At 52.1% G+C, this 22,325-nt stretch overlaps 10 protein-coding genes across 10 annotated transcripts; 3 read left to right on the top strand and 7 right to left on the bottom strand.

Annotated features, from left to right (window-relative positions):
* Window positions 1–577: 577 nt before the first annotated feature.
* On the top strand, window positions 578–1,636 carry ABOM_001799 (sterol desaturase family protein; the record flags this gene model as incomplete). The annotated part of the gene is made up of 1 exon (XM_022528929.1): window positions 578–1,636. The coding sequence occupies one exon, from the start codon at window positions 578–580 to the stop codon at window positions 1,634–1,636; it is 1,059 nt and encodes a 352-aa protein (XP_022393480.1).
* A 1,349-nt stretch (window positions 1,637–2,985) lies between these two features.
* Window positions 2,986–4,994, top strand: ABOM_001798 (uncharacterized protein; the record flags this gene model as incomplete). Its single annotated transcript, XM_022528928.1, has 4 exons — window positions 2,986–3,080; window positions 3,165–3,570; window positions 3,628–4,009; window positions 4,060–4,994. 4 exons carry the CDS (start codon window positions 2,986–2,988, stop codon window positions 4,992–4,994), a joined length of 1,818 nt encoding a protein of 605 aa, XP_022393479.1.
* A 637-nt stretch (window positions 4,995–5,631) lies between these two features.
* Window positions 5,632–6,468, bottom strand: ABOM_001797 (allantoin catabolism protein; the record flags this gene model as incomplete). Its single annotated transcript, XM_022528927.1, has 1 exon — window positions 5,632–6,468. The coding sequence occupies one exon, from the start codon at window positions 6,466–6,468 to the stop codon at window positions 5,632–5,634; it is 837 nt and encodes a 278-aa protein (XP_022393487.1).
* Window positions 6,469–6,965: 497 nt separating this feature from the next.
* Window positions 6,966–8,909, bottom strand: ABOM_001796 (siderophore iron transporter; the record flags this gene model as incomplete). Its single annotated transcript, XM_022528926.1, has 1 exon — window positions 6,966–8,909. The coding sequence occupies one exon, from the start codon at window positions 8,907–8,909 to the stop codon at window positions 6,966–6,968; it is 1,944 nt and encodes a 647-aa protein (XP_022393486.1).
* Window positions 8,910–9,838: 929 nt separating this feature from the next.
* On the bottom strand, window positions 9,839–10,258 carry ABOM_001795 (uncharacterized protein; the record flags this gene model as incomplete). Its single annotated transcript, XM_022528925.1, has 1 exon — window positions 9,839–10,258. The coding sequence occupies one exon, from the start codon at window positions 10,256–10,258 to the stop codon at window positions 9,839–9,841; it is 420 nt and encodes a 139-aa protein (XP_022393403.1).
* Window positions 10,259–11,109: 851 nt separating this feature from the next.
* On the bottom strand, window positions 11,110–11,598 carry ABOM_001794 (uncharacterized protein; the record flags this gene model as incomplete). The annotated part of the gene is made up of 1 exon (XM_022528924.1): window positions 11,110–11,598. One exon carries the CDS (start codon window positions 11,596–11,598, stop codon window positions 11,110–11,112), a length of 489 nt encoding a protein of 162 aa, XP_022393402.1.
* Window positions 11,599–13,163: 1,565 nt separating this feature from the next.
* On the bottom strand, window positions 13,164–14,699 carry ABOM_001793 (sugar transporter; the record flags this gene model as incomplete). The annotated part of the gene is made up of 1 exon (XM_022528923.1): window positions 13,164–14,699. One exon carries the CDS (start codon window positions 14,697–14,699, stop codon window positions 13,164–13,166), a length of 1,536 nt encoding a protein of 511 aa, XP_022393401.1.
* A 2,049-nt stretch (window positions 14,700–16,748) lies between these two features.
* Window positions 16,749–17,753, bottom strand: ABOM_001792 (metallophosphoesterase family protein; the record flags this gene model as incomplete). The annotated part of the gene is made up of 1 exon (XM_022528922.1): window positions 16,749–17,753. The coding sequence occupies one exon, from the start codon at window positions 17,751–17,753 to the stop codon at window positions 16,749–16,751; it is 1,005 nt and encodes a 334-aa protein (XP_022393485.1).
* A 721-nt stretch (window positions 17,754–18,474) lies between these two features.
* ABOM_001791 (class I SAM-dependent methyltransferase) lies at window positions 18,475–20,053 on the bottom strand (the record flags this gene model as incomplete). Its single annotated transcript, XM_022528921.1, has 4 exons — window positions 18,475–18,801; window positions 18,854–19,741; window positions 19,796–19,936; window positions 20,012–20,053. 4 exons carry the CDS (start codon window positions 20,051–20,053, stop codon window positions 18,475–18,477), a joined length of 1,398 nt encoding a protein of 465 aa, XP_022393400.1.
* A 375-nt stretch (window positions 20,054–20,428) lies between these two features.
* ABOM_001790 (cytochrome P450) lies at window positions 20,429–22,110 on the top strand (the record flags this gene model as incomplete). Its single annotated transcript, XM_022528920.1, has 3 exons — window positions 20,429–20,545; window positions 20,604–21,077; window positions 21,139–22,110. 3 exons carry the CDS (start codon window positions 20,429–20,431, stop codon window positions 22,108–22,110), a joined length of 1,563 nt encoding a protein of 520 aa, XP_022393399.1.
* Window positions 22,111–22,325: the final 215 nt, after the last annotated feature.

Genomic DNA, 22,325 nt, shown 5'->3' with positions numbered 1-22,325 from the left:
ATGCGTGAGGATGAACCTATTCAAGATGGGTCATGATTCATTTTGGGAATTAGATGCGAGACCACTAAACCCTGGAAGGTAGACCAGACTAAGTGCTAGTTTTGCCCCAATAGAGGCCAATAGAATCCATGTGCTTGCAGTAGTAAGCCTACCGAAGCAGGGTCCACCCCAATATGTCTAATTCTGTGTTGCAACAATCGTATCCTGGACGGGTCTTTTGATATTAGAGGTCAAAGAATGGAATAGGATTTCCCCCGCTTTGGTGATCGCCCAAAGCAACCGGGGACCGAGGCAGATGCTCACCACCACACAGAGCCAGTGACAGACACTTGTTCTTCCCCAACAGCACCCTAGATGACATTCTGGGGGCGCATCGATGGAGCCAAAACCGTTGAATGACCAAACACCTAGAACTGGTGAGCTGGAGGGGCTGATGACCGTCGATCTCACATGATATACCCATCGCACATGGTACCGAGCGACTGTGGCCGACGCCAGGCATATAAGATTGAAGGCGATGTAGATCTGGCTCCCTGAACTTCGTCTCTTGTCCCAAGAAAGAACACGGCAGTGAACTATGGAGACTCAGACGACTTCGAAAGGCAATCCCCGCGATTCTATGGTGTCGACCTGGCGCGATGGTGACCGATCGCAATGGACACCCTCCCACTGGCTGCTGGACCTGCTGGGCACACGCCTCACTCCCCGCGATGGAAAAGTACCAGTCTATTCCAAGACGGACAAGATCCCATCCGTACGAGAATGGACTGTCCACCTGTGGATTCTGCTACACGCCCTGATTCCGCACGTTCTTCAACAAACATACATGACCTATACCGGCCGCACCCTCCACCCTATCGCCGCCTTTTGCTTGTATAGCACGACCTTCTATGGGACTGGCATCCATCTTACGCAAACCATTCGCCGCCTCGGTCAGGTCTACGGCTTCTTGGACGGGGATAAGCATGGGCGAGATGACATCCCTGATGTTGGCGTGGAAAGAGTTGCGGCGGAACTGCTTTCCGTACCCACACTTCGGCTGGCCATGTCTGTCTACCTATCTTATCGACCGGAGGAGCGCCCGTTATCTTTCCACGGGGGCTGGCTCGCGTTGGAGATCGGACTCTACAGCATCACGGTGGACTTTTGGTTCTACTGGTACCACCGTTTGATGCACTCGGTGCCTGTGCTGTGGAGATTCCATCGCACACACCACCTAACGAAACACCCCCACCCGCTACTGGGTGCGTATGCGGACCATGAGCAAGAGTTTATGGATATAATAGGCATCCCACTACTTGCGTATGGCACTCTAAAGCTGATGGGGTTGTCCATGTCCTTTTACGAATGGTACATCTGCTATCAGTATGTCGTCTTCTCTGAGATCATCGGACATAGCGGTCTCCGGATCCACGGCAGCACGCCCTCTACTATCAATTGGTTGCTCGAGATCTTTGATGCAGAGTTGGTAATCGAAGACCATGACCTACACCACCGATATGGATGGAGAAAGAGCCACAACTACGGCAAGCAGACTCGGGTCTGGGACCGCATTTTCGGCACCTGCCGTGAACGCATCGAAGGTCATAAGGACAACATCGACTATGTAAACCGTGTTACATTCCCACTGTTTTGAAGATCGAGATTTGACAGGGCCGGAAGGGAGATGAATGTTGTTGTCACGGAGCCGAGAGGAACAGATAAACTACACCGTTCAGTGCATATCACATTTTCAATATAGTATGCTAAATTTAGGACTCGCCGGTGGGTTTAAAGAAAGGAATTTTATAGCGTACTTATGTAGTCCAGGGAGGTGGCACTGGAGCTTTGGTCGTAATCTCCTATTCAGTGAGTTCACTGTCTCTACGGCTTACCCAAGGAAGTTAGAGTTATGTTGGCATGCCATTAGAGGCCATCAGATAGTGTCTAATGCCCTTCGTGAGGCCTCAGGTCTCAGTTGTCCTGAGCATTTGGCCCACGCTGACCAGTTTACTAGTCATCAGAGGGTATAGAACCGAGGTGCCGCGCGCTGGACCTCTGTCACGGGCATCTAACCGTGGTATTGTTCGACAACACTTGCCTCGTTATTGAGTGTCTTTAGAATACCCAGCTCCTGCCCAGCAATTCTAGAAAAGCTCAACTGGGCGCTGCCATGATCGGCGTGGTTGGCTATGATCGAACTGCCAATGGAGGGCGAAGATTTGCCGTATTGCCCACTTCCAGATTTCGAGGACTTAGCACACTGGACATTGTTGGTTACCACAGATCTTCCCAGTGGGTAACAATAGCTAATAGATCACAGCTCACCCCATTATCTGGGATAGCTAGTCTTCCGGTGGTGGTTTCCCTGACCAGAGAACCTCTGAAAAACTCGGTATACTAACGATGCCACAAGCCTTGAGTACATAGGGTTGTAAAACCTTCATAATCATTCAATAATTGGATATATCACCGCATAAGAGACGTATCACTTGTATCCCCGCGTTATAATATCATGTAACCCTTCCAGCACGGCTACCTCGTAAGTCACAATATTTCTAGCAACACAATACCTTACCAGGAATAGGGCTGTGTTAACGTCTATATTTTGTATTGAATACGCAAATTTCGGCATCACCTAGTGCTCGAGGCCTACAGCTAAAAGGGTCTTAATAAGGACGAAATTTGTTCGGATGATTTCTGGCTGCTAGACTACGTAGTCTAAATGTTGATTTTCAGATCGGGTAGATAGATGGCTATCATAGTATTCCCGTGCTAGCGGCTCCAGCTCAAACGACCGTTAATGATCCCAAGATTGGTGTTCGACTGGACCACGCGTAGAGAGACTCTCTTTCTGAAAACGAGGGCCTGTGGTCACCTGATCGCATACTCCGCACCTTAGGCACCACATTGTGGCTATACGTTCCCACTTCATGTGGCTGAGACAGGGGTACGTGGCTCATCCTTCATCTATCAAATTGTCCCCGAAGTACAACCAGTCCTGTCATGAATAGACGCACAAATGGCCCTGCAAAGAACCAAGCAGTCTCACATCGTTCACAGGTTCTAGGTACTCATCATGTAGGTGAGTTCCAGGTTGTGTAGATGTTTTGGTATTGTTCTTCAATCACAATACAAGACCTTGGCAATCGCCTGCTGATACTAGTAGTGGCTGATTGATGTAGGCTACACCGACGAACACCATTACGGGCCATCAGACAGAGGTCAACGGCTCCCCCTCCGTCAAACAGAAATGGGAGTATTTCAACAAGGCTGAATGGCTGGAACCACAATGACGAGTTCTTCCGTTTCACTCGCGCCCGATTTCTTCGCGACGAGCCACGCCAGCTTTCCCACAGATACGTTCCATTCAACCTTGACGAGCTCGGGCAAGTAGCCATTCGTGCCGCCCAGGGTGCTAGTAAGGGAGCCCGGCGATGCGTGAATATTGAGAAATTGGCCGATGGGATGCACAATAAGGCTGTCCGCTTTACGATGGATAATGGTTTTCAAGCGGTGGGCAAAGTACCCAATCCAAATGCCGGGAAGCCGCATTTCACGACGGCCTCGGAGGTTGCCACAATGGATTTTGTATTACGATCTACCCCTGGATGTTGGTGCACGAGCACGATGCTGATTCTAGACTAGATGAGAAATATAATGGGGATACCGGTGCCAAAGGTATATTCTTGGAGCTCCACAGCTGACAATGCAGTGGGGGCGGAGTATATTCTCATGGAGAACGTACGTGGCGTCCAACTGGGTACGCTTTGGGATCAACTCGACGTCGAAATCAAGATGAAGGTGCTGAAAAAGGTAACGTCATACCAAGAAACATGGGCACGTACCTGTTTCTCGCAATATGGCAGTTTGTACTATAAACAAGACCTCGCATCTTCGGCTCCCTGTGTCAAATACACCGATCATAATGGCGGGACTGTGGTGGACAACCGCTTTGCAATTGGTCCATCCGTAAGCAGACAAAACAACGACGACGGCAGGATCGACATGGACGTTGATAGAGGTCCTTGTACGCCGTGTGCCCTCCACGATGTCGATCCCACACTCACTCTTCCATAGGGAACACGGCAGAAGACTATGAGCGCGCCACGGGTTTCCGCGAATTACATGGCATCAGAAATGTATCACGGCTTCCAGGATCCCCGATTGCCATCTATTATTCCGGGACATACCAACCGTCCAGAGACAAAAAGACCCTTGCGGTGGAAAGTTACCTGAAATTGCTGAAGTTCCTGCTCCCAGAGAAGTCTCTACAAACCTCCCATATCTGGCACAACGATTTGCATACAGAGAATATCCTGGTCAATCCAATGGATCCGTCGGAGATCTATGGAATTATTGACTGGCAATCTACTGAATTAGCACCGTTGTATGATCATACTCTGGAACCCTATATTCTTGATTATGATGGCCCACCCCTGGATGGGTTGATGGAACGACCCAAACTTGCGGATATTCGTGCACTCTTTCACGATGAGCCCGAGCCCATAGCCAACCGTAAGGCGAACGCATTATTCATTGACATGTCCCTAGTTTCTTTATACAGACACCTGATACGCCAGAAGATCCCGCAACTGTTCAAGGCCCTTGAGTTTCGTGAAACCATGTGCTTTCAATTGCTTCTCTTCGCACGTAACCTTCTGGTCGATGGCGAAGCAACTTATTTAGCCCTTTTGGCAGATCAGCAGCGAGAGAATTGGAGAGATATTCCGATAATACACCACGGACACGAACCCTCACCCATATGTTTCTCGGCGGACATGCTACAGAGAATCGACATAGACCATACCGACACCAATTCCGCCGTTGCGCTGATGCGAGAAGCTCACGAGATGATAGGCAACCGGTTCTTTTGCGCGTCGGGATTGGTAAGCCATGAAGAGTTCCGCGAGGCTCAGCAGATTATTCCTCGCGCCAAGGCAGAGTTTATCCACAAGCATGCACGCAACGCAGAAGAAGCTCTCGAGTTAGAACATGCCTGGCCGTTCCAATAAATTCTTCTACATCGATAGTGGAGCCCTTCTCAACTGTCACCTAGCAACGGTATTTCCTAGGACATCTGATCGTCAGATCATCTAGAATATCACCCCACAAGCAAACATAGCAACGCTACAAGAATGAAATGATATGTATCTGAAAGGCACTACTCCTATGCTTATCTTCTAACATATATCGCCATGGGATCTGCTGGGCCTGTTGTACAACTCCTTGGTATAAATAGTGGTGTACTCTCCCTCATGTGCCCTCTCATCTTTCCTCCGTTTTGACGAGTCCATCTTCGACACGCCGACCTCGACTGAGAAAAGTATCTCAACTACGTTCTGCTCCGGGGATAGGTGGCAGTCTTGCTTTTTGCCGTGATCGCGGTCTTCTCTGGTGGACATTTTTCTATATGGTTTGTGGTATCTGATTATGTACATAAATCATCACTGTTCATGGATCCCCCACCCCATGTGGCTGATAGACCCGTGTGGTGGCAGTTGTGGATCGGGTCTGGTCTTTCCAAATTCATGATTGGATTTCTGACTGGCTGATTGGTTGTTCGCAACCTCGGCTCCCCCGCATTTTCCTCTCCCGGTCCGGATGGCCGTTATTCCGGTCCGGCCCCCGTTTGTGCACGCACTGGGTGGTCTATCGCGAGAGCTTCATGTGGCGATTGACGTCCTTGTAGAGCAGGTAGCGGAATTTGCCTGGGCCACCGGCGTAGCAGGCCTGGGGACAGAAGGCACGCAACCACATGAAGTCGCCCGCTTCGACCTCGACCCAGTCCTGGTTGAGACGGTAGACGGCCTTGCCTTCGAGGACATACAGGCCATGTTCCATGACGTGAGTTTCCGCGAAGGGGATGACACCGCCGGGCTCGAAGGTGACGATGGTGACATGCATGTCGTGCCGCAGGTCGGTTGGGTCGACAAAGCGCGTGGTGGCCCAGGCATTGTTGGTGTTTGGCATCGCGGTGGGCACGATGTCCTTCTCGTTGAGGAACAGTGGGTCGGGCGTGTCGAGTCCGGCCACGGATTCATACGCCTTGCGGATCCAATGGAAGCGCGCCGTCGCCACGCCAGTGTTGCGCAGGGTCCATCCGCTTTTCGGAGGCAGATACGCATATCCCCCCTCCGTCAGCGTGTGCGTCTCGCCGGCCAAGGTGACGCTGACTTGGCCTTCCACGACAAACAGCACCCCTTCGGCGCTCTCGTCGAGCTCGGCGCGGTCACTGCCACCCCCCGGCTGCACTTCCATGATGTATTGCGAGAAGGTCTCGGCAAAGCCCGACAACGGACGGGCGATCACCCACAGCCGCGTCTGCTCCCAGAAGGGCAGGAAACTGGTGACGATGTCGCTGAAGGTGCCTTTGGGGATGACGGTATAGGCTTCGGTGAACATGGCACGGTCGGTCAGAAGCTGCGTCTGGGGCGGCAGTCCGCCGGTGGGGGCATAGTATGCACTGATGTTCTTGTCGTTGCCCATGGTTGGCAGAGGTTTCGCTGTACGTGGCCCGGTATACGTTTTAGATCCAATCAATCTCCAGACAGAATAAAATGCGACGAATGTCAGTGCAGGGAAAAGGGTCGCAGTCTTAAATACAGCGCCCTGTCCGGCGTTGACCGATCTCGGGTCAGGCCGACGGTCGCAGCCGCGAGTGGATCGAACCTCGCGGGATTTCGCCGATATCTCAGGCGGGGAACGTTACTTATCTTTGTTTCAGTGTGATTCTGGTTGGTCATAGCTGTGGATTATACGGGGTTGGACAGATTGTTCGCTCGCTCTGCACTGTGGGATATTTTATGATAATAATGAGTTGTTGGTTTGGAGTCCTGCCCTAGTCTTCCTCACCCCCCCTCCCGGCTTCCACACCCTACAGAGATATATATCTACACCCCACCTGGAAATGGAAATGATCACTTTTACAACCACCCCTTTTCGTGGCGTTGCTCACGGAAAGCCAGGGTTAGAGACAACCTGCACTACGTCTCTTGACAGTAAATAGACTTAAGCCGAGCCCAGAAGCGTCCTTCCTCCTTCCCACGAGTCGGGAGTTCGACTGGTTTGCCATCGAGCCCTACATTGGTCACGGCGTTCTGCTGCTTGCCAAGATAATAATCTACAGAATGGGAGATGTCAGCATGCATACCGTCTGGGGAATGATGGAAGACCAGGACAATATTACCAGGCATCAGAAAAGAGCAGATGATAGAGAGCGTCGAGATGGCGGCGGCGACAATGAAAATGATGCCGTTGGTACGCGCATACGCTCGGATTGCCCCCTCCCGAATGGGATCGTCCAGGGCATACTGGGTGTGAAGAATACTCACTGAACTATAGATTTCCTGGAGCGTACGGTCTGGTGTGTCCGGCAGTTCCTGGCGCATGAACCCCAGCATCCGATCCGTCCAGATCGCGGAGGCAATGGCATACCCAGCGGCACTACCGAGGTACGTCCAAAGGAAATAGGCCGCGATGATCGATGCCATGTCATCATGAGGAACCGAGGCCATGGCTCCGATTCGGGACCCAAGGGCAGTCAAAGCGCTGGTGCCCAGGAGGACTTGTGAGATGGCGAGCGCAGCTGTGCTTTGTGTACTGCGCTGGTGGCTTGTGAGACAGGCCGTGTAGCCCACGACCTTCAGCACGGCTCCAACAATCATCTGGGTTCGATAACGGTGGTATCGGACCTGGAGGAAACCGCCCACCAGGCTAAAGACAGTGATGGCAAGGTTCCGGGCGCCGGTGAAGACCGTCCAAGTGTAGTTGTCCCAGTCTTTGATGATATAAATGTACGATGAGAAGTAGTTGCTTCCGAGTGTGGTCGTCATTTGGTCGAAAAGGTTAGCGCCCAGGGCAGCCAGGAAGACTTTGTTGGCGATGATGCGCTTCGTCATAATCGGCCTCGGCGCGATGTAAATCTCAAAGGCAACAAACAGTGCGAGAGTGACGAAGCCAGCAACTTCCATGGCAATCATGCTGCAGTTTTTCCAGCCGCTCTCGGCAGCCTCGGCGAGTGATAGAGGGAGAAGAATGAGCGAGAAGGAGAACCCGAGCAACACAAGGCCGGGAATATCGATTGCAACCACACATTGCCAGGCAGTCTGCAGCGTGCTCACTTGTCTTTTCTCGGGCGGACCACTCTCCATTCGTCTCATTCTGCGAGCTCTCTGCTGCGTCCCGTATAATGCGATGATCGCTGGGATGAGCAGAACCGGGACCATAATAGCGAACATGCCCAGACCCCATCTCCACTGCTCTGGCACAAATGCATCCACGATGAAACCATTGGTGAAAGTCGTCACGAGGTAGGGAGCGATGATCATGCTGGTCCAGAAGCCACGCCACTGTAGGGTCGTCAAGTCCCCCACAATGATTTGGCAGAGGATGTTGAGGCCCGCCTTGCCAACCGCAGTGAGGGCAACGCCAACGGTGTAGGCGACAAAGTTCGTGCAGCTGGCCGCCACAGCGTATCCGATCACATAGAATACGAGAGAGATGATGTAGCTGGTCGGACGCGACAGGACGTCGGCCAGCTTGCCAATCACGGGCTTAGCGATACCATTAATCACCGTACTGGCGGTGTTCACCGCGCCAAGCTGGGCGTGCATGCTGAAGGAGGAGGCCGCAATCAGAGTAAATTGTTGGGTAACCCCCTCATCCATGGCATAGACAAACATGGTGAGACCGAGAGAGAGGATAATGACTGCCAGCAATAAGCGACCGGTTAGGCCAGTATGGTAGAAGACTTTGTTAAAGCCTTCTACGCTGTTGAAACCTGCATCGTCATTGATTGGGGTCTGCTCATCGCGCTTCATGAGGTCGAGATCTTTCCCCTGGTGGACGCAGGTGGGAGAGGTCTCGATGGTACCAGTCTCCGGTACCATCGGCTGAAGGGATGATGATATTCGAGGGTTATCATCCATGGATGTGGCCCTGAGCACGGAAAGATAGAGAGGAAATGGTCGACTTGGAGATTTCGGCACGATTCATACATAGATCAGGAGCCGGCGCTGGTCACTGCAACGGCGGACTACTCGGCCTTTGCATTTTGTGACAACGTAGCAACTGAGTCAATCAGAGATGGATCGGAAACTCTTGTGCAGTGGCAAGCTGATATGTTAGGCGCGTGTGTGTACCTTGATGGAAAGCTCGGCAAACAGGGCTGTTTTTCGGTGGACCCGGCGAAGTTCTTCAATGGCCGGCCAATCCAACGTCCGCATTTCAACTTTTTTTTGGCCTTCACGAGGGTATTCACGGTTGTTCGCGCGGGGAAACATCTATTTTCTAATCTATTAGTAACAAACAGTCCGTTCGCTTGAGCAAAGGAGAGCTTGCCATCGTTGGAACCACTGTGACCACTGCAAATCTAGGTATAGTTTGACCCGGTGAAGATTTCCTTGGTTGTCTACATCGATCCATGATCCTGAGTGTATTGCAATTCCAGTGAGTTGCTAGACAATATCCTGCGAAGAGCGGTATGAACTGACTTACCATGGATAATGATGGTAGAAAGCAGCATCTGGGCGCTCTCAGTGTTTCCCCACCCTACATCCCAATAATATTACGTACGAATATTCCAGGGTGACTCCCGGAACTCACCGACCCACGGCCCATCCAGCTGTATAGGAAGCGGCGCTAGTCTGATAAGATAATTGATGTACCGCTGCCAGCTCGCGTCAGACCAGATATTATCTCAGCTCAGATCAGACCACGCTTCCACCGTGTAACAATGCCCGTACCAGAAAGCACCGGCCTCTACCCTGTCAGTAAACGGCAACACCAGTTTGGCTCCGTAAAGAAAGAAAGTGATCTGACCGGGATGTGTCGGGGATATCTCTCTTCGACCGGGGGATTAACGAAATCCGTACAACTCAGGAACCTGACTGGGAACGCCCCATGTCACGATCCTTTTAAGGGTCTCTTGAAAGAGCCGCAGGTCATGCCCGGGCACTTGAAAATCAACAATGAGCTGTCGTTCTGTGCCGAGGGTGCTGGCTATAATGTCGGAGAAATTGAAAGTTCCTTGGTTTCCTGAGAAGGTAATCTGCTCCAGCCCTCCGTATACTGTCTCTCCGGATCCAAGGGTTATACAGTAGCTGTTGGAGAAGTAATCATCAGTTCTGCGATCACCGTTCCATGGATCTTCTGCGAGTAGGTCGCGCTGGAAGATCACCGCCAAACCTGAACCATCAGGGCGTTCGGAAAATCCTGCCTCGAGAACTTGGTAGTCCTCGTCCGCCAAACCACCCGCAGCTTGGGCAGTTATTTTCATTGTAACGCGTTGCTGTTTCTCAGGACTGAGCCCTGAACTGGTTGTTTAGCTCTACGGGCAGCGCTGGACAGTGGTTGTTATATAAAGAGTTATCAGCGAACGGGTAGCATGGGGTTGGGTGGGTTGATGAGCCGTTGGACCTGTAGAACTTGGAATAGTCAACAGAACACGAATCAGACTTTGGCTATTGCTAAGGAATGACGCTATACTAAATCCGGTATTTGTATTCCTCTGAGGCAGGAACTTCCCTATGGGGAACTCGGCGCAATGAGCAGACATGCTGGAGCGGAATATATATGAGGCCAATCAAGATAGTTAGAGCTATACGACGGAAACTGACAAGAATATGGGGTGAGGGCCCAACAAGGGGGTACTCAGATATTGAAATGACCAATTATCAACAAAGGTGCTGAAGTTCAGTGTGAATAGTTCAACAGCCACCCGACTCTTCCTGGCGAGCCAGGCGACGGATATAGAGAGCTATCAAAGTAATTGTCGTTCGATGATACAAAAGGTTTATCGTGGTGTTAAAAGGAGAGATATAGCACAAAGCTATGGTTATTTGTAATCGTATTCAAGGCATACAGCCAACAAGCTGGGCGCAGGCCAGTATAAGTGCGAATATCAACATGTGCAGGCAGATTGCTCGAATCCGACAAAGCCAACCCCAGACTGCCACATTCCCGTTATATCGCTACTCCTTCCATCATCGTAATCTTGCCGTGTAGTGTCAGACTACAGAGGTTTGCCATGCGGTGTCCGTGATGAGTAGGGAAGAATTGGCAAGTACGGGCTATAATAAATAGTCAGTGAGTGTTCCATTCGCTTATAAGAGATAGCACCTACTTCTCTTAGTTTTTCGAGGGACAGTTGTTAAGGGCCACACAGCCAGACTCTCTTGTGACCAAAGCTGCTCTCTTTTCGGGACAGGTGTTCAGGATGATACAACCAGCCTCTCGCTCGGACAGGCCATGGAAAAGCTCCCGCTTTTCAGGACACGTTCCAAGAATGATACAGCCCGTCTCCCTTTCCGAGAGACCGGCAACCTCTTCTCTCTTTCCAGGGCAGTTGTTCAGCGCTACACAGCCAGACTCTCTCTTTTCAGGACAAGTACCCAGAATGATACACCCTGCTTCCCTCTCAGAGAGTCCTGCAAGTGCTTCCCTCTTTTCCGGGCAGTTGTTCAGGATGATGCAGCCAGCTTCCTTCTCCGAGATGCCTTCCAGAAGTTCCCTCTTACCAGGGCAATTGTTCAGAGCAACACAACCGGACTCCCTCTTGTCTGCTGGCAGAGCAGCAATAAGGGGGGTCACCACTGCAAGAAGTGCAAGAAGACGCATAGTGACGTGGACGTAAGTGGGATATGATGAGGTTACAGAAGGAAAAGTGCTTTGGCAGCTGGTCTGTCTGGTGTATGACAATGCCCCCAGTGGGCAATTTATATGTAGAAGAGAACGCTAGTTCAGTACTCGACTCTGCTTGCTGATAGCTGAAGGATGCAAATAAGGTTCTAACAAGCCCTGCCAAGCACTCGAAGCTAATCTCCGCATTTCACGTCAACTACAATTGGACCAATTTGGTGAAAATGAGCCCTAAGCCTATGATTCTGAGGCCGAAGGAGCATGGTAACAAGCCACGTGGTTCCCCATGCGTGCGGGACCATAGACTCTGGTAGCGGCGTGTAAAAACCTTTGCTTGGACAACATGATGAATCGGACTTTATTGTTCACCCGCCTCCGCGGTGATCATCATTGTTGACCGGAAAGGATTCATCTATTTGCCGGTGGACTGAGCGACGGATGTAACAGCGGCACAACCTATTGCTGTGTATCGATCCTGTTGGTAAATACTCGTAATGTGAGCAATGCCTCGACCGGGCTCAGTTGCGCAGCAGGCGAGTAACGCCCTATTACCTGTCTCCGGAATGTCGTTTGACCCCGATAGGAAGATACTATAGATAGTGAAGTCGTGACAAACCCACCACAAGCTTCCCAATGGATGCATTGCACAGTCATCCGAGCAGCCCCAATCATTAATAGACAGTAAGCGCTAGTCTAGCAGGATGTGTATCACTCATCAAGCCATTCTATTGCACCTGTCAACATACAGCTCATGCCGGAAGGCGTCTCCCGGGCCAACATTGAGCATCGACACGATCCGAAGTATGTATATTGAGGAGGCGACCTTCAAAATCCCTGTCCTGGGTAATCAAAGAACTCCAGTGCTTCCTTCCACGATCGTACCCTCACATATTATCTGATTGAGAATATGCCGTCTGGGCATTCTGACGAAGTTGGTGTCGAGCCAGCAGTCACGATGGCGAAGTTGTATATACGATACAATATGTGCAACCGCATAAACAAAATGCAACAGATATTCATAACGGTGAAAGAAAAGCTAAGGGACAAAAGTGAAAGGCAAGGAGGAGATTAAGAGTAGGGAGGGGAGCTGAGACAAAGTTGTATTGAGCATGTTCCAATTCTATATCAAACATAGACCCATGTTTAGTTGAACCATTGCTGGACTCGGTATCAACTTTCTCAGAACCCGTGCATAAACAGTAGCCAAATCACTTGAAGCGAATCAGAAGTTTGTTGTGCCTGGAATTCTACGGTAGGATTGTAAATGAACAGCCGGCCGAAAGGATTCACACCGTCAGGTCCATCATGTCTTTAGCTGATTCGGTGTTGTTGGTATAGACACTAAGTAGGAATTTCGTTTCCGCTGGTGTCTTGCCATGAAGACTACACATGTACATATATCAAAAGAGCTTAAACAAAAAGCAGAAAGAGAAAGTAGGTAAACATGAAGTTACAAGATCAAATTGAATAAAATAAATGGTTTAGGATATATCATTCTTCGTCACGCCACCGCTCCTATTAGGCTGGGTGGCTGCTATCATAATTCATACCGTCTCAATCTGCTCATCTTCGGTGCCCTTCTTCTTCAAATCCGCTCCATCATCCTCAGGGATAACATACGTCGCCCACTCGCGAACGGGAACCCGATCCTGGAAGAGCCTCTCAATATCCGCATTGCTGCGCCCTGCGGTCTCACCAACACAGAACCACGAGTATGCCAGCAAGAACAGCGATGTACCTCCGTAGACAAATCCAATCATCGGGCCTAGGTTTGCCGTATAGTACATGTAGGGGCTGGTGAAGACCATGAGCCAGACGGTGATGAAGAACACGCCCATAGCGCACGAGGTGATCTTGTTTCGGTTTCGGCCGACGGACATCTCCGAGGCGATGGAGTAGGAGAGGGTTCCGATGGAGAAGTTGTAGAAGATGATGTTGACGTACGCCAGGACGACGATGCCAATGCCAATGCCACGGCTGAGCGTGCCATCAGCGGCCTTGGTGGTCCCGAGACCCCCGACGGTGAGTAGGGAGATAAACATCCCGCATGAGCACACGAGGAGGTTCGTACGGCGCTTGATCCGGTTCCCAAAGACGACGGAGACACCGACAGTGATGATCTGCAGGACATAAATGATTGTGTTGATGGTGAAGGGGTCTGCAACACCGATGGATTGTGCGAACACAACGCCGTAGGTGTACCAAAACTGGATCCCGTTGATCTGTTGGACGAACATGACACCACAGGCGTAGAACAGCTTACGGCGCTCGACAGGATCGGTCAAGAGGGAAGCCCAGGTGGCGTCCTTGGCCATTTCCTGTTCCTTTTGGACTGCGTCCTCGATGGCTTGGATATCCGCGGACGGGTCGTAGTCCGGCATGCTGCGGTTGATCTTGCGGAGGGATTTGATCGCTTGCTCGCGCTTGCCCTTGGACATGTACCAGACTGGGCTTTCCGGGGTGAACGGGAGGCAGAGGAGCATGATACCGGGGAGCACGACGAGGAGGCACATGGGGATACGGTAGGACTGGGAGCTTTGGATGCCCTGTGTGCCTTGGTTGACGCAGGCTCCGACCAGTTGAGAGATGGACTGCATGAATTGAAAAGACATGAGCGCTGGGCCTCGGATGGCGGATGGTGCCACCTCTCCGATGTAGATCAGGCAGGTGGCCGTGAACTGCCCGACACCGAGACCGATCAGGACCCGGCTGACGTAGAAGACTGGATGCGAGCCAAATGAGCAGGCCTGCACGATGGCTCCGGCAACGATACAGAGCGAGGCAGACAGAAACACGGCACGCCGGCCGAAAAAGTCATTGATGGGAGCGGCGGCGAGTGCACCGGCAAGTTCTCCCACGTAGATGATACTCGCAGACAAGGACAGGAACGTTGTTCCAAGCGAGAAGGAGCCGTCTGAGCCTTCCTCTCCGTAGTCCTTCGCAAACCATGTCATACCCTGAACACCCGTATAGTAGATGGTATCATAGCCATAGCAAAGGGCACCAATCGCAGCCACCAGGCAGAAAGCGATGGCCCGTCGATTCGACTTCCAGTCGATGTTGAGTTGAAGGCCTGCCATGTTCGGCAAGACCAGAAGGTGCTGTAGAGTCGGGAGGCCTGGGACAAAGGGAGCAGACAGTAGGATGGAGAGACACAGAGGCCAACAGAAACTCGCATCAGGTCCGGCCAAACTGATCGGGTTGATATGGCACCCTTTATACCTTCTCTTGCTGGGGAGAAAAGTTTAACATGGCCGGGGTAAGCCCTCCACGGGGTGTGCAGACAGCATCCTGCATCAGGGCATGGGAGAGCATCCCCAAATTTCCCCCACTTCGCACGACTCCGGGGCTCTGAGCTCCAGTCAACGTTTGGGCCAAGACATCCCGGTTTTCTCTTCTCCTGGAAACCTAAGTGCAACCCACATGCCGATCTTGCCTATCACGGAATGATTCAAGACGCCCACACCGTCGATCGGGCAGGATTCCCGAATTTCAACAAGGTAGGCCTACTTTCCGAAGAAACAACAGGCAAATAGCCATCCAACAAGCGGAGGACAGGAGACCGGGCCGGCACAGCAGCATGGTTCAAAAATCCCGAGTCACTCCGCCAAGCCATGCCCAGCACCGTACGGGATTCCGCCGAGCACGGCAAACCGTATAAATTCAGTGATTCTCCAGCCGAACGACGGATTGAGACCAGGAAAAGCTTCGTCTTCATCTGGCAGAGCAAGTTACTTGCAATACTGTCGGTATCTCGTCTCAGCTTCGTTGGGACTTGAAGAGGTGCATATCCCACCTGTACAAAAGTCAACTCTGTCCAGAACTTCGGTCCCCGCTGCCAAGAGTCGGCGCCGTGTGCGCACTCAGGGCTCATTTGCCAGTCCTTCTCCAGTTTCTCCGAGGATGGCCCGGGGGGCGAATATCTCTGGCGAGTCTCTCCTGGCCCACCCCGGCTGGGCACCCCCGTAAATTCACCTCTCCAGGTTCACTAGCCAGATGTGATCCACTTCGCGCAGCCATGACCCGTGGGGGTGCTCGTGTGCTACACCTGAGGAGGCAAATATTCGTTCTTGGCGACCAGACTCAGACTCTGGAAATGCCCCTCTGAGCCTCTCCTTAACTAGTCGTTGTAAATCCCTCAGGGTGTCCCAGAGTCTGTCCAGAGCGAACTCGCTCGGGCCCCTGCGCGAATGCTTCCGGACAAAGATTTCTACAGTGTGGTTGGTATCTCCCTCTATTAGGAAAATTAGAGCACACATCTGGCCAGTGTTCCACGGTCCACAGAACTCTGTGAACCGTGAAGTGGGGTTCGAAAACAGAACGGGGGATAAATCTCGCCCAGCTTGAGAGTTTTATACTAGCGCCTCTAGCGCGCGTCAGGATATCCTCAGTGTTGCTCACGGTTCGACCGCTGGGGAGTGATAACAGGTCAATGGGTTGTACATCCTCAAGCTGCAGCGCTTTGCCGGGTGCTTTGTCTTACATATAAATCGCGGAGCACTTCCGGTTGCAGCAATTATGATTCTCAAAGTCTCCCTGCATTGATAGTTGCCAGTGTCTATTGGTAACACGATCAGATTAAGAAAATGTCTTCTCCCGTTTTTACAGGCCCAACAGCTCAGGAACATAGCAGAAGTTTGCCGCCAACCCCCAGCGCGCCGTTTTGGTAATTGCCCGGACGCTCTTTGGTAAACTTTCTATTATCCTCCAGTGTCTGTTGGAATCGCTTCCCCGTCGGCGAAAGAAGCGATATCTACAGCTGACCCCGGCAAGCCCGCGGAGCCCATTCTCCCACCACCGCCTTCAGGTGCAGAGGGCCTTCGATCACTGAGTCTAGTAAGAAGCCATGAGCAGCCAAATTGCATAACGGGGGAAGTGGTAGGTGGACCCGCGCCCGTTCTCAGTAGTTGTTGCGAATCTATGCATACTGGAGATAACGAAACAAGTTCGCGCTTTTTCTTGTGTCTGATAAAAGTTGAACGGCAGAGAATATAATGGAGGCGTCGAATAATTGTCGTATTAGCGCGGCCGCCAGTTCACTTGGCTTGCTCGGCTTGACAGGGCATACATTGTCTTGAACTGGCATAGTTGCAAGCCACACTAGGCCAGTCCAGTCACATGGCGACTGCTTATGCTGTTGGGGTAACAGGCGTGTCAGCACATTTGACCTGCACTACCTGATGTTGAAATCCCCTATCGGTCGACTCAATGACCAGTGCACTTAGATGGTAGCCATATAGACATGCGGAATCCAGTCCGATTGCATGCCTGCCCAGCTGCAGACGGCGTTTTGCATCGTGCCCGAATATCACCGTCGTTCGGGTTGTCAGCTGGTCCTGCCAGCGATCCCAGTGGGTAGCCCAACCTTCTTCTCCGGATGCTTCAGCTGGTACGAAGGTCTCTTCATCGCCCGGCAGGTGAGAGAGGCTGCGCATGTGCATTACAGCGTGGGAATCTTGCTTCTCAAGCGGGACGCCGGGGGTGAGACCAGCATGTACGACAACTAGACTGTCATTTAAGGATGACGTTGGATGATACGGCAGCTTGATGCGCAAGATTAATGGAAGAGCGGCGAGCCAGTCGAGCTGGCGTGCCGACAGTGAGCGGGCTGTGCGGTACGTTGTTGCGCTGTGTCTTGTGTGAGGACTACCTATGGGAGATGCGCTTGTTTCAGGGCCGTCGGAAGCGACAGTCTCGTTAGGTGAATCAACCCCCAAGTTCCCCGGTAGCTGTGCGGCACCGGTGGATACGCCTCCAGCATGTATTGCGTTGTCTCCTTTTGTGTTGATTTCCACGGCAGCATCGAGAACTGCATTGTCGTGGTTGCCTCGCACTGCGCTGGCGCCTAGCTTCACGGCTAGGTCGATGACACCAGGGCTGTCCGGCCCTTTGTTGGTCAGATCACCCACTAGGATCAGATGATCCCCTTTGCCCTGATCGAAGCGGACCTCTTCCAGGAGTGCCTCCAGAGACCGTCTCATGCCGTGTACATCCCCGACGATGACTAATCGTCGCGCACCCGATCCCGGTTCATTTTGTGCGGGCGAAACGAGTTGCGGAGTGAGACTCTCGGGCAGGTCAGATATGAACGTGGTGATGGGGAAAATCTTATCGGCATCTGGTGCAGCCGTCATGGTTGTCGTTGTTCTGCCTCGTCCTCAGGGCAGCGGGCCAAAGGGAACAAAATGCATGCCGGAGTTGGGGAAAAAGTGGCCAGATTGCGCTATGGACCGATCGGGTCAAGCGCATTCCACTGGCAGCGGATCGTTCCGAATTCGAGCATCGACAAGAGACCGCCTCTCCAGACCTCCAGTGCGTATAAAGACGTCGATGTGGTGTTCTGTCAATCGCTGGCGGCTCTTCCTGGTGGCCCATGTTCCTACCCAGAATGCCGCGGAGAGAGCGTCGGAGATGCTGATTGGTATGACGGGCACGTTAGACAGGTGAATACACTTCCCTGAGCTTTGCTGTGGGGGGTCATACTGATGCAATGGCAGATGGGTAAGTGGCTTAGGGTTGAGTCTCCCGCCGTGGGTATGTTGAGGGGGATGGCACGTATGACATTAGGAATGTGCCACCGTACTTTATTTATTTCACCCCGTTAGGACGCACTTGCTTAGTCTGCTGCTGGGATCACTCCTGGCCAGCGAATGAAAAGCTATAGAATAACTAGCAAACAAAGAAAGGAGAGAAAGGAAGCCGAAGAACAAGATCTCACGAGGCAACGGGGCGCCACATTAGCCCGATTTGCTCGACTATTAAAACGCTGTAACCTTCTGGAGGAACCCTATTCGACTAGAGGGCTAAAACTAACACGAACAAGAAACATGAAGTAAACCGGCGATTACATCTTGCTTACGCTCTTTCAAAACGAACGGCCAATCCATCTACCGCCTCCCCAAGGGTTGGGTGATCATATAACGGGAATCGCTCCATGAGAACCTGCTTCCAACCCTTAGGCACACCAAACTCCGCCAGAGTCGAGGTATGATTGAAATTACTACATAATGCACCGTTCTGTTGCTTCATATTTTCAATGTATGCCTCACTGAGATCCTCATGGATGGCCGTCACCGACCTCTGCGCAACCATGAACATGCGAGCTAAACACGCAGTCAAGTGGACCGGGTCCAGGAATTGAAATGCCGCGAAACACACGACATGATCGAATTCAGGCATACCCTAGTTGTCAATCAGTACCCATGCCATGGACGGAAACATATGTCGCGCAAACCAGGGAACTTGCCATGATGAGTTCATCCATCGGCCCGATCAATATCGGCTTCTCGTAGTGATCCTGAATGTATGAGGATCGAGTCATCCCCTCGGAGACGTCTATGCCGGTGATTTTTGCGGACACACCGAGCTCATGCAGAGTGGCGCCAAATTCACCGTTTCCACACGCGAGGTCGAGGACTGTTCCGGAGAAATCGTAGTCTCGGCTCAGGTCTTCCTGCATTCGACTCAGCCCGGTGTTGGCTCGAGCGGAAGGGTAGCGAGGAGCAAAGCTATCATAAACCCCCGCCAGGTGTTGATTCCGGTCGCTGTCCTGGCCAGAGCGAATCTGTTTGCTCGTGATAAGCATGTCCAATAATGCCATATGCCCTCCAGGGAACTCCTCACAGATCACCACGTCCTCGTATGTCGTGTACCTTCCTCCGTGAAATGCGCGAGGTGTGCGAACGAGACCCTCCAGGTAGATACGGCCAAACTCTGCCTTTGGCAAAACCTCTACTCGCACGAAGCCACCGCTAGACACCTTCAACATATCCAACGTAATCGACTTCAGCATAGACTGCAGAGGGTCTTCCCTAATCCAGGTAAAGTCTGCCGGGCCAGTGTGTAAATCTTCTCGATCATGGCACACGGAGGTAGCGCATTGGCTGGGAGTAAAAACCAAGGCTTCTCGGCCCATCTCCATGGCCAGGCAAATCCACTTCTGACCCTTGAGATGTTCCGGACTCAATTCATGAGCTTGTACTGGGATCCGCAAACAACGACTTTCTTCTCGCGTGTCGCTGCTGTAAAGGAGGTATGGGCGGTTGAGAAATGTGATATCTTTCGCCTCGAGATATCTCGTGATGGCGGCCACTCTTAAAACATCGTCGTCCGATTCTGCCACCTATTCAAAGCTGATAAGCGAGACGTTCGCTTCACGGTACTGTACTGTGCCAACCATATGGTTCAGAAACATGCCATATCCATCGTTGCTGACTTTGTCGATCTCCGCCTCGGCCTTGCTTTTACTGATGTAAAGGATCTCCAATTGATGACGAGTTCGAGACAAGTAGCGACTGGGATTGACAACACATGGACCCTGGTCAAGTAGAACAATGAGCTTGTGTCCAGAAGTTCAGAGGGTAAGGGAATAGCTGTCGATGGTATCACGTACCTCTACAGCATCTCCTCGTAAGATCAGAATCCCTATCTTCATCGTGTGGGGCGGGCCTAATGGCAGGTGCAGAGCCGTAGGTGTATTGAATCTATAAAAGCGCCGTGAAAGCAGACATTCGACAGAAATGGCGATCCCCCCAGACCAAAGGACAGATGAATCAGACGGTCAACAAAGTCTACAAGATCAGGGGCAGTGTGAGCGCAGGAGGGACAATTGCTGTGCACGCATGACAGGCTAGCAAGCATCTCATCCATGAGCTATGGTTACTCTGCCTGTCTAGGTTGCGTGGCTGCCCCCTCTCGTGCAACTTGGGGGCAAACTCCACAACACATAAGATTTGCTCTCAATCTTCTCGCTAGGACGACCTTCTCATAGTTTGGATTCACGCCTTACTCTCCGCCTGAATCCAGCAAAATGAGCCACTTTGTTAGTGAGATCGTTCGTTACGCACTCTACAATTCCAGCCGCGCTGCTGCGGACAGTCTCTCACTCCGCAAGGCTACGACAACGGCTTTGTTGATGGGGGTCACGGTGGGTAACCCGTATCAACCTCGCTATATACATATTTCAAACTGATTGAGCTAGACAGTACTGCATTATGATCGGCATCTACCGCCTCACACTCCATCCGCTCGCAAAGTATCCCGGCCCTAAACTAGCAGCAGTGACGCGTCTGTGGCACTCGTACCATCTATGCAGGGGAGACATTGTTTCAGCCCTTGCGCGAGCACACGAAATACATGGACCAGTCTTGCGGATTGCGCCAGATGAGGTGCTCTTTACCTCAAGTCGCGCATGGGACGACATCTACGGTGCGCGGCCAGGGAAGCCCGAGATGGAGAAGGATACCCCCCTCTACAAAGGCCCCACTGCGCCACATTCAATCGTGACGGTGGATGGCGAGCTTCATCGCTTGTACCGCCGTCTGCTGGTCAGGGGGTTCTCGGCTACTGCGTTGCGAGAGCAGGAGCCAGTGATCCAACGCAACATCAATCTACTGATAGAGAAGCTGCATGAAGAAGTAACAGCCGGAAAGACACCTGAAATGACGGCTTGGTTCAACGTAAGCCACTGCAGCTCCCTCGCTGAGAAAGGTCCGGAGCTGACCCCGGGTATTGCTCTAGTATGCGACATTCGACCTGATCGGGGAGCTTGCATTTGGCGAAACCTACGGGTGCCTCGAGAACTCACACTACCACCCTTGGGTGGAAATGATTCTGGAGGTGATGAAACTACGCGCTGTGACACATGCTGTGGGGTACTATCCATGGATATTCCATCTCCTGATGTGCTTCGTCCCCAGGTCCCTGCGTGAGAAATTCGTCACACACCGCAAGTGCACCCATGACAAGGTGCAGCGTCGAATGGAACGAAAGATCCATTACAAGGACCTGGCCACCGACCTGTTCGATCCACAAAACGGGCTGGAACGATACCAGATCGATGGGATCTGCTCCACCCTCATCATCGCCGGCAGCGAAACGACATCCACTGCTCTGAGTGCCACGCTGTACTTCCTGACGCAGAACGAAAATGCCAAGCGCAGAGTGATTGGAGAGATCCGGAGCAGATTCAACCGCGTTGGAGATATGAACTCGATCCGCGTGAATCAGCTGCAGTATCTGAGCGCATGCATCAACGAGGCGCTACGGATCTTCCCTCCCGGTCCGGCTGTCTTTCCACGCCGTGTCCCTCAGGGTGGCGATTTCATCGACGGGCATTGGATCCCTGGTGGTACCCAAGTGGGGATTGCGCACTTTTGCATCAATCGAAGCCGCCGAAACTTCATCGACCCAGACAAATTCATCCCGGAACGATGGCTCGGGGATGTCGCGTACCAGACCGACGATCGCCACGCCATGCAAGCGTTCAGCTACGGTCCTCGTAACTGCATCGCTCATAATCTCGCCCATTTGGAGATGCGCCTGGTCCTGGCTCGGCTGATCTGGGAGTTTGATTGGGAACTAACCCCTGGATCGGAGGGGTGGGAAGATGCGTTGGTCTTCAATGTCTGGAGGACCAAGCCGTTGAAGATTAAATTTACCCCGGTCATACGCTGCGGTCCGAGAGAGAGGATAGAGGTGAAGGCAGCCTGACCGTCTGTGCAGATAGCGTTTTCTCAGTCGTCAGATCGTGTCGCGTTCGCCTTGTGTCTCCCTGATCACAGTTTGATAGCTGTTGCGAAGATTGCATATTCCATTAGATACTTTACATATTCTCCTACTTTTGGATTTCCCTTTGTACACCTAACGGGCTCCCCATCAGGTCCCTCTAGAGCGCGGAAGGACGCAGGAAAGACATGGAATATCCC

This window comes from Aspergillus bombycis (assembly GCF_001792695.1).
Source record: "Aspergillus bombycis strain NRRL26010 chromosome Unknown contig00007, whole genome shotgun sequence".
Lineage (NCBI taxonomy): Eukaryota > Fungi > Ascomycota > Eurotiomycetes > Eurotiales > Aspergillaceae > Aspergillus > Aspergillus bombycis.
Note: the sequence above shows the minus strand (reverse complement) of the source record. Positions and strands in the feature narration are given on the sequence as shown.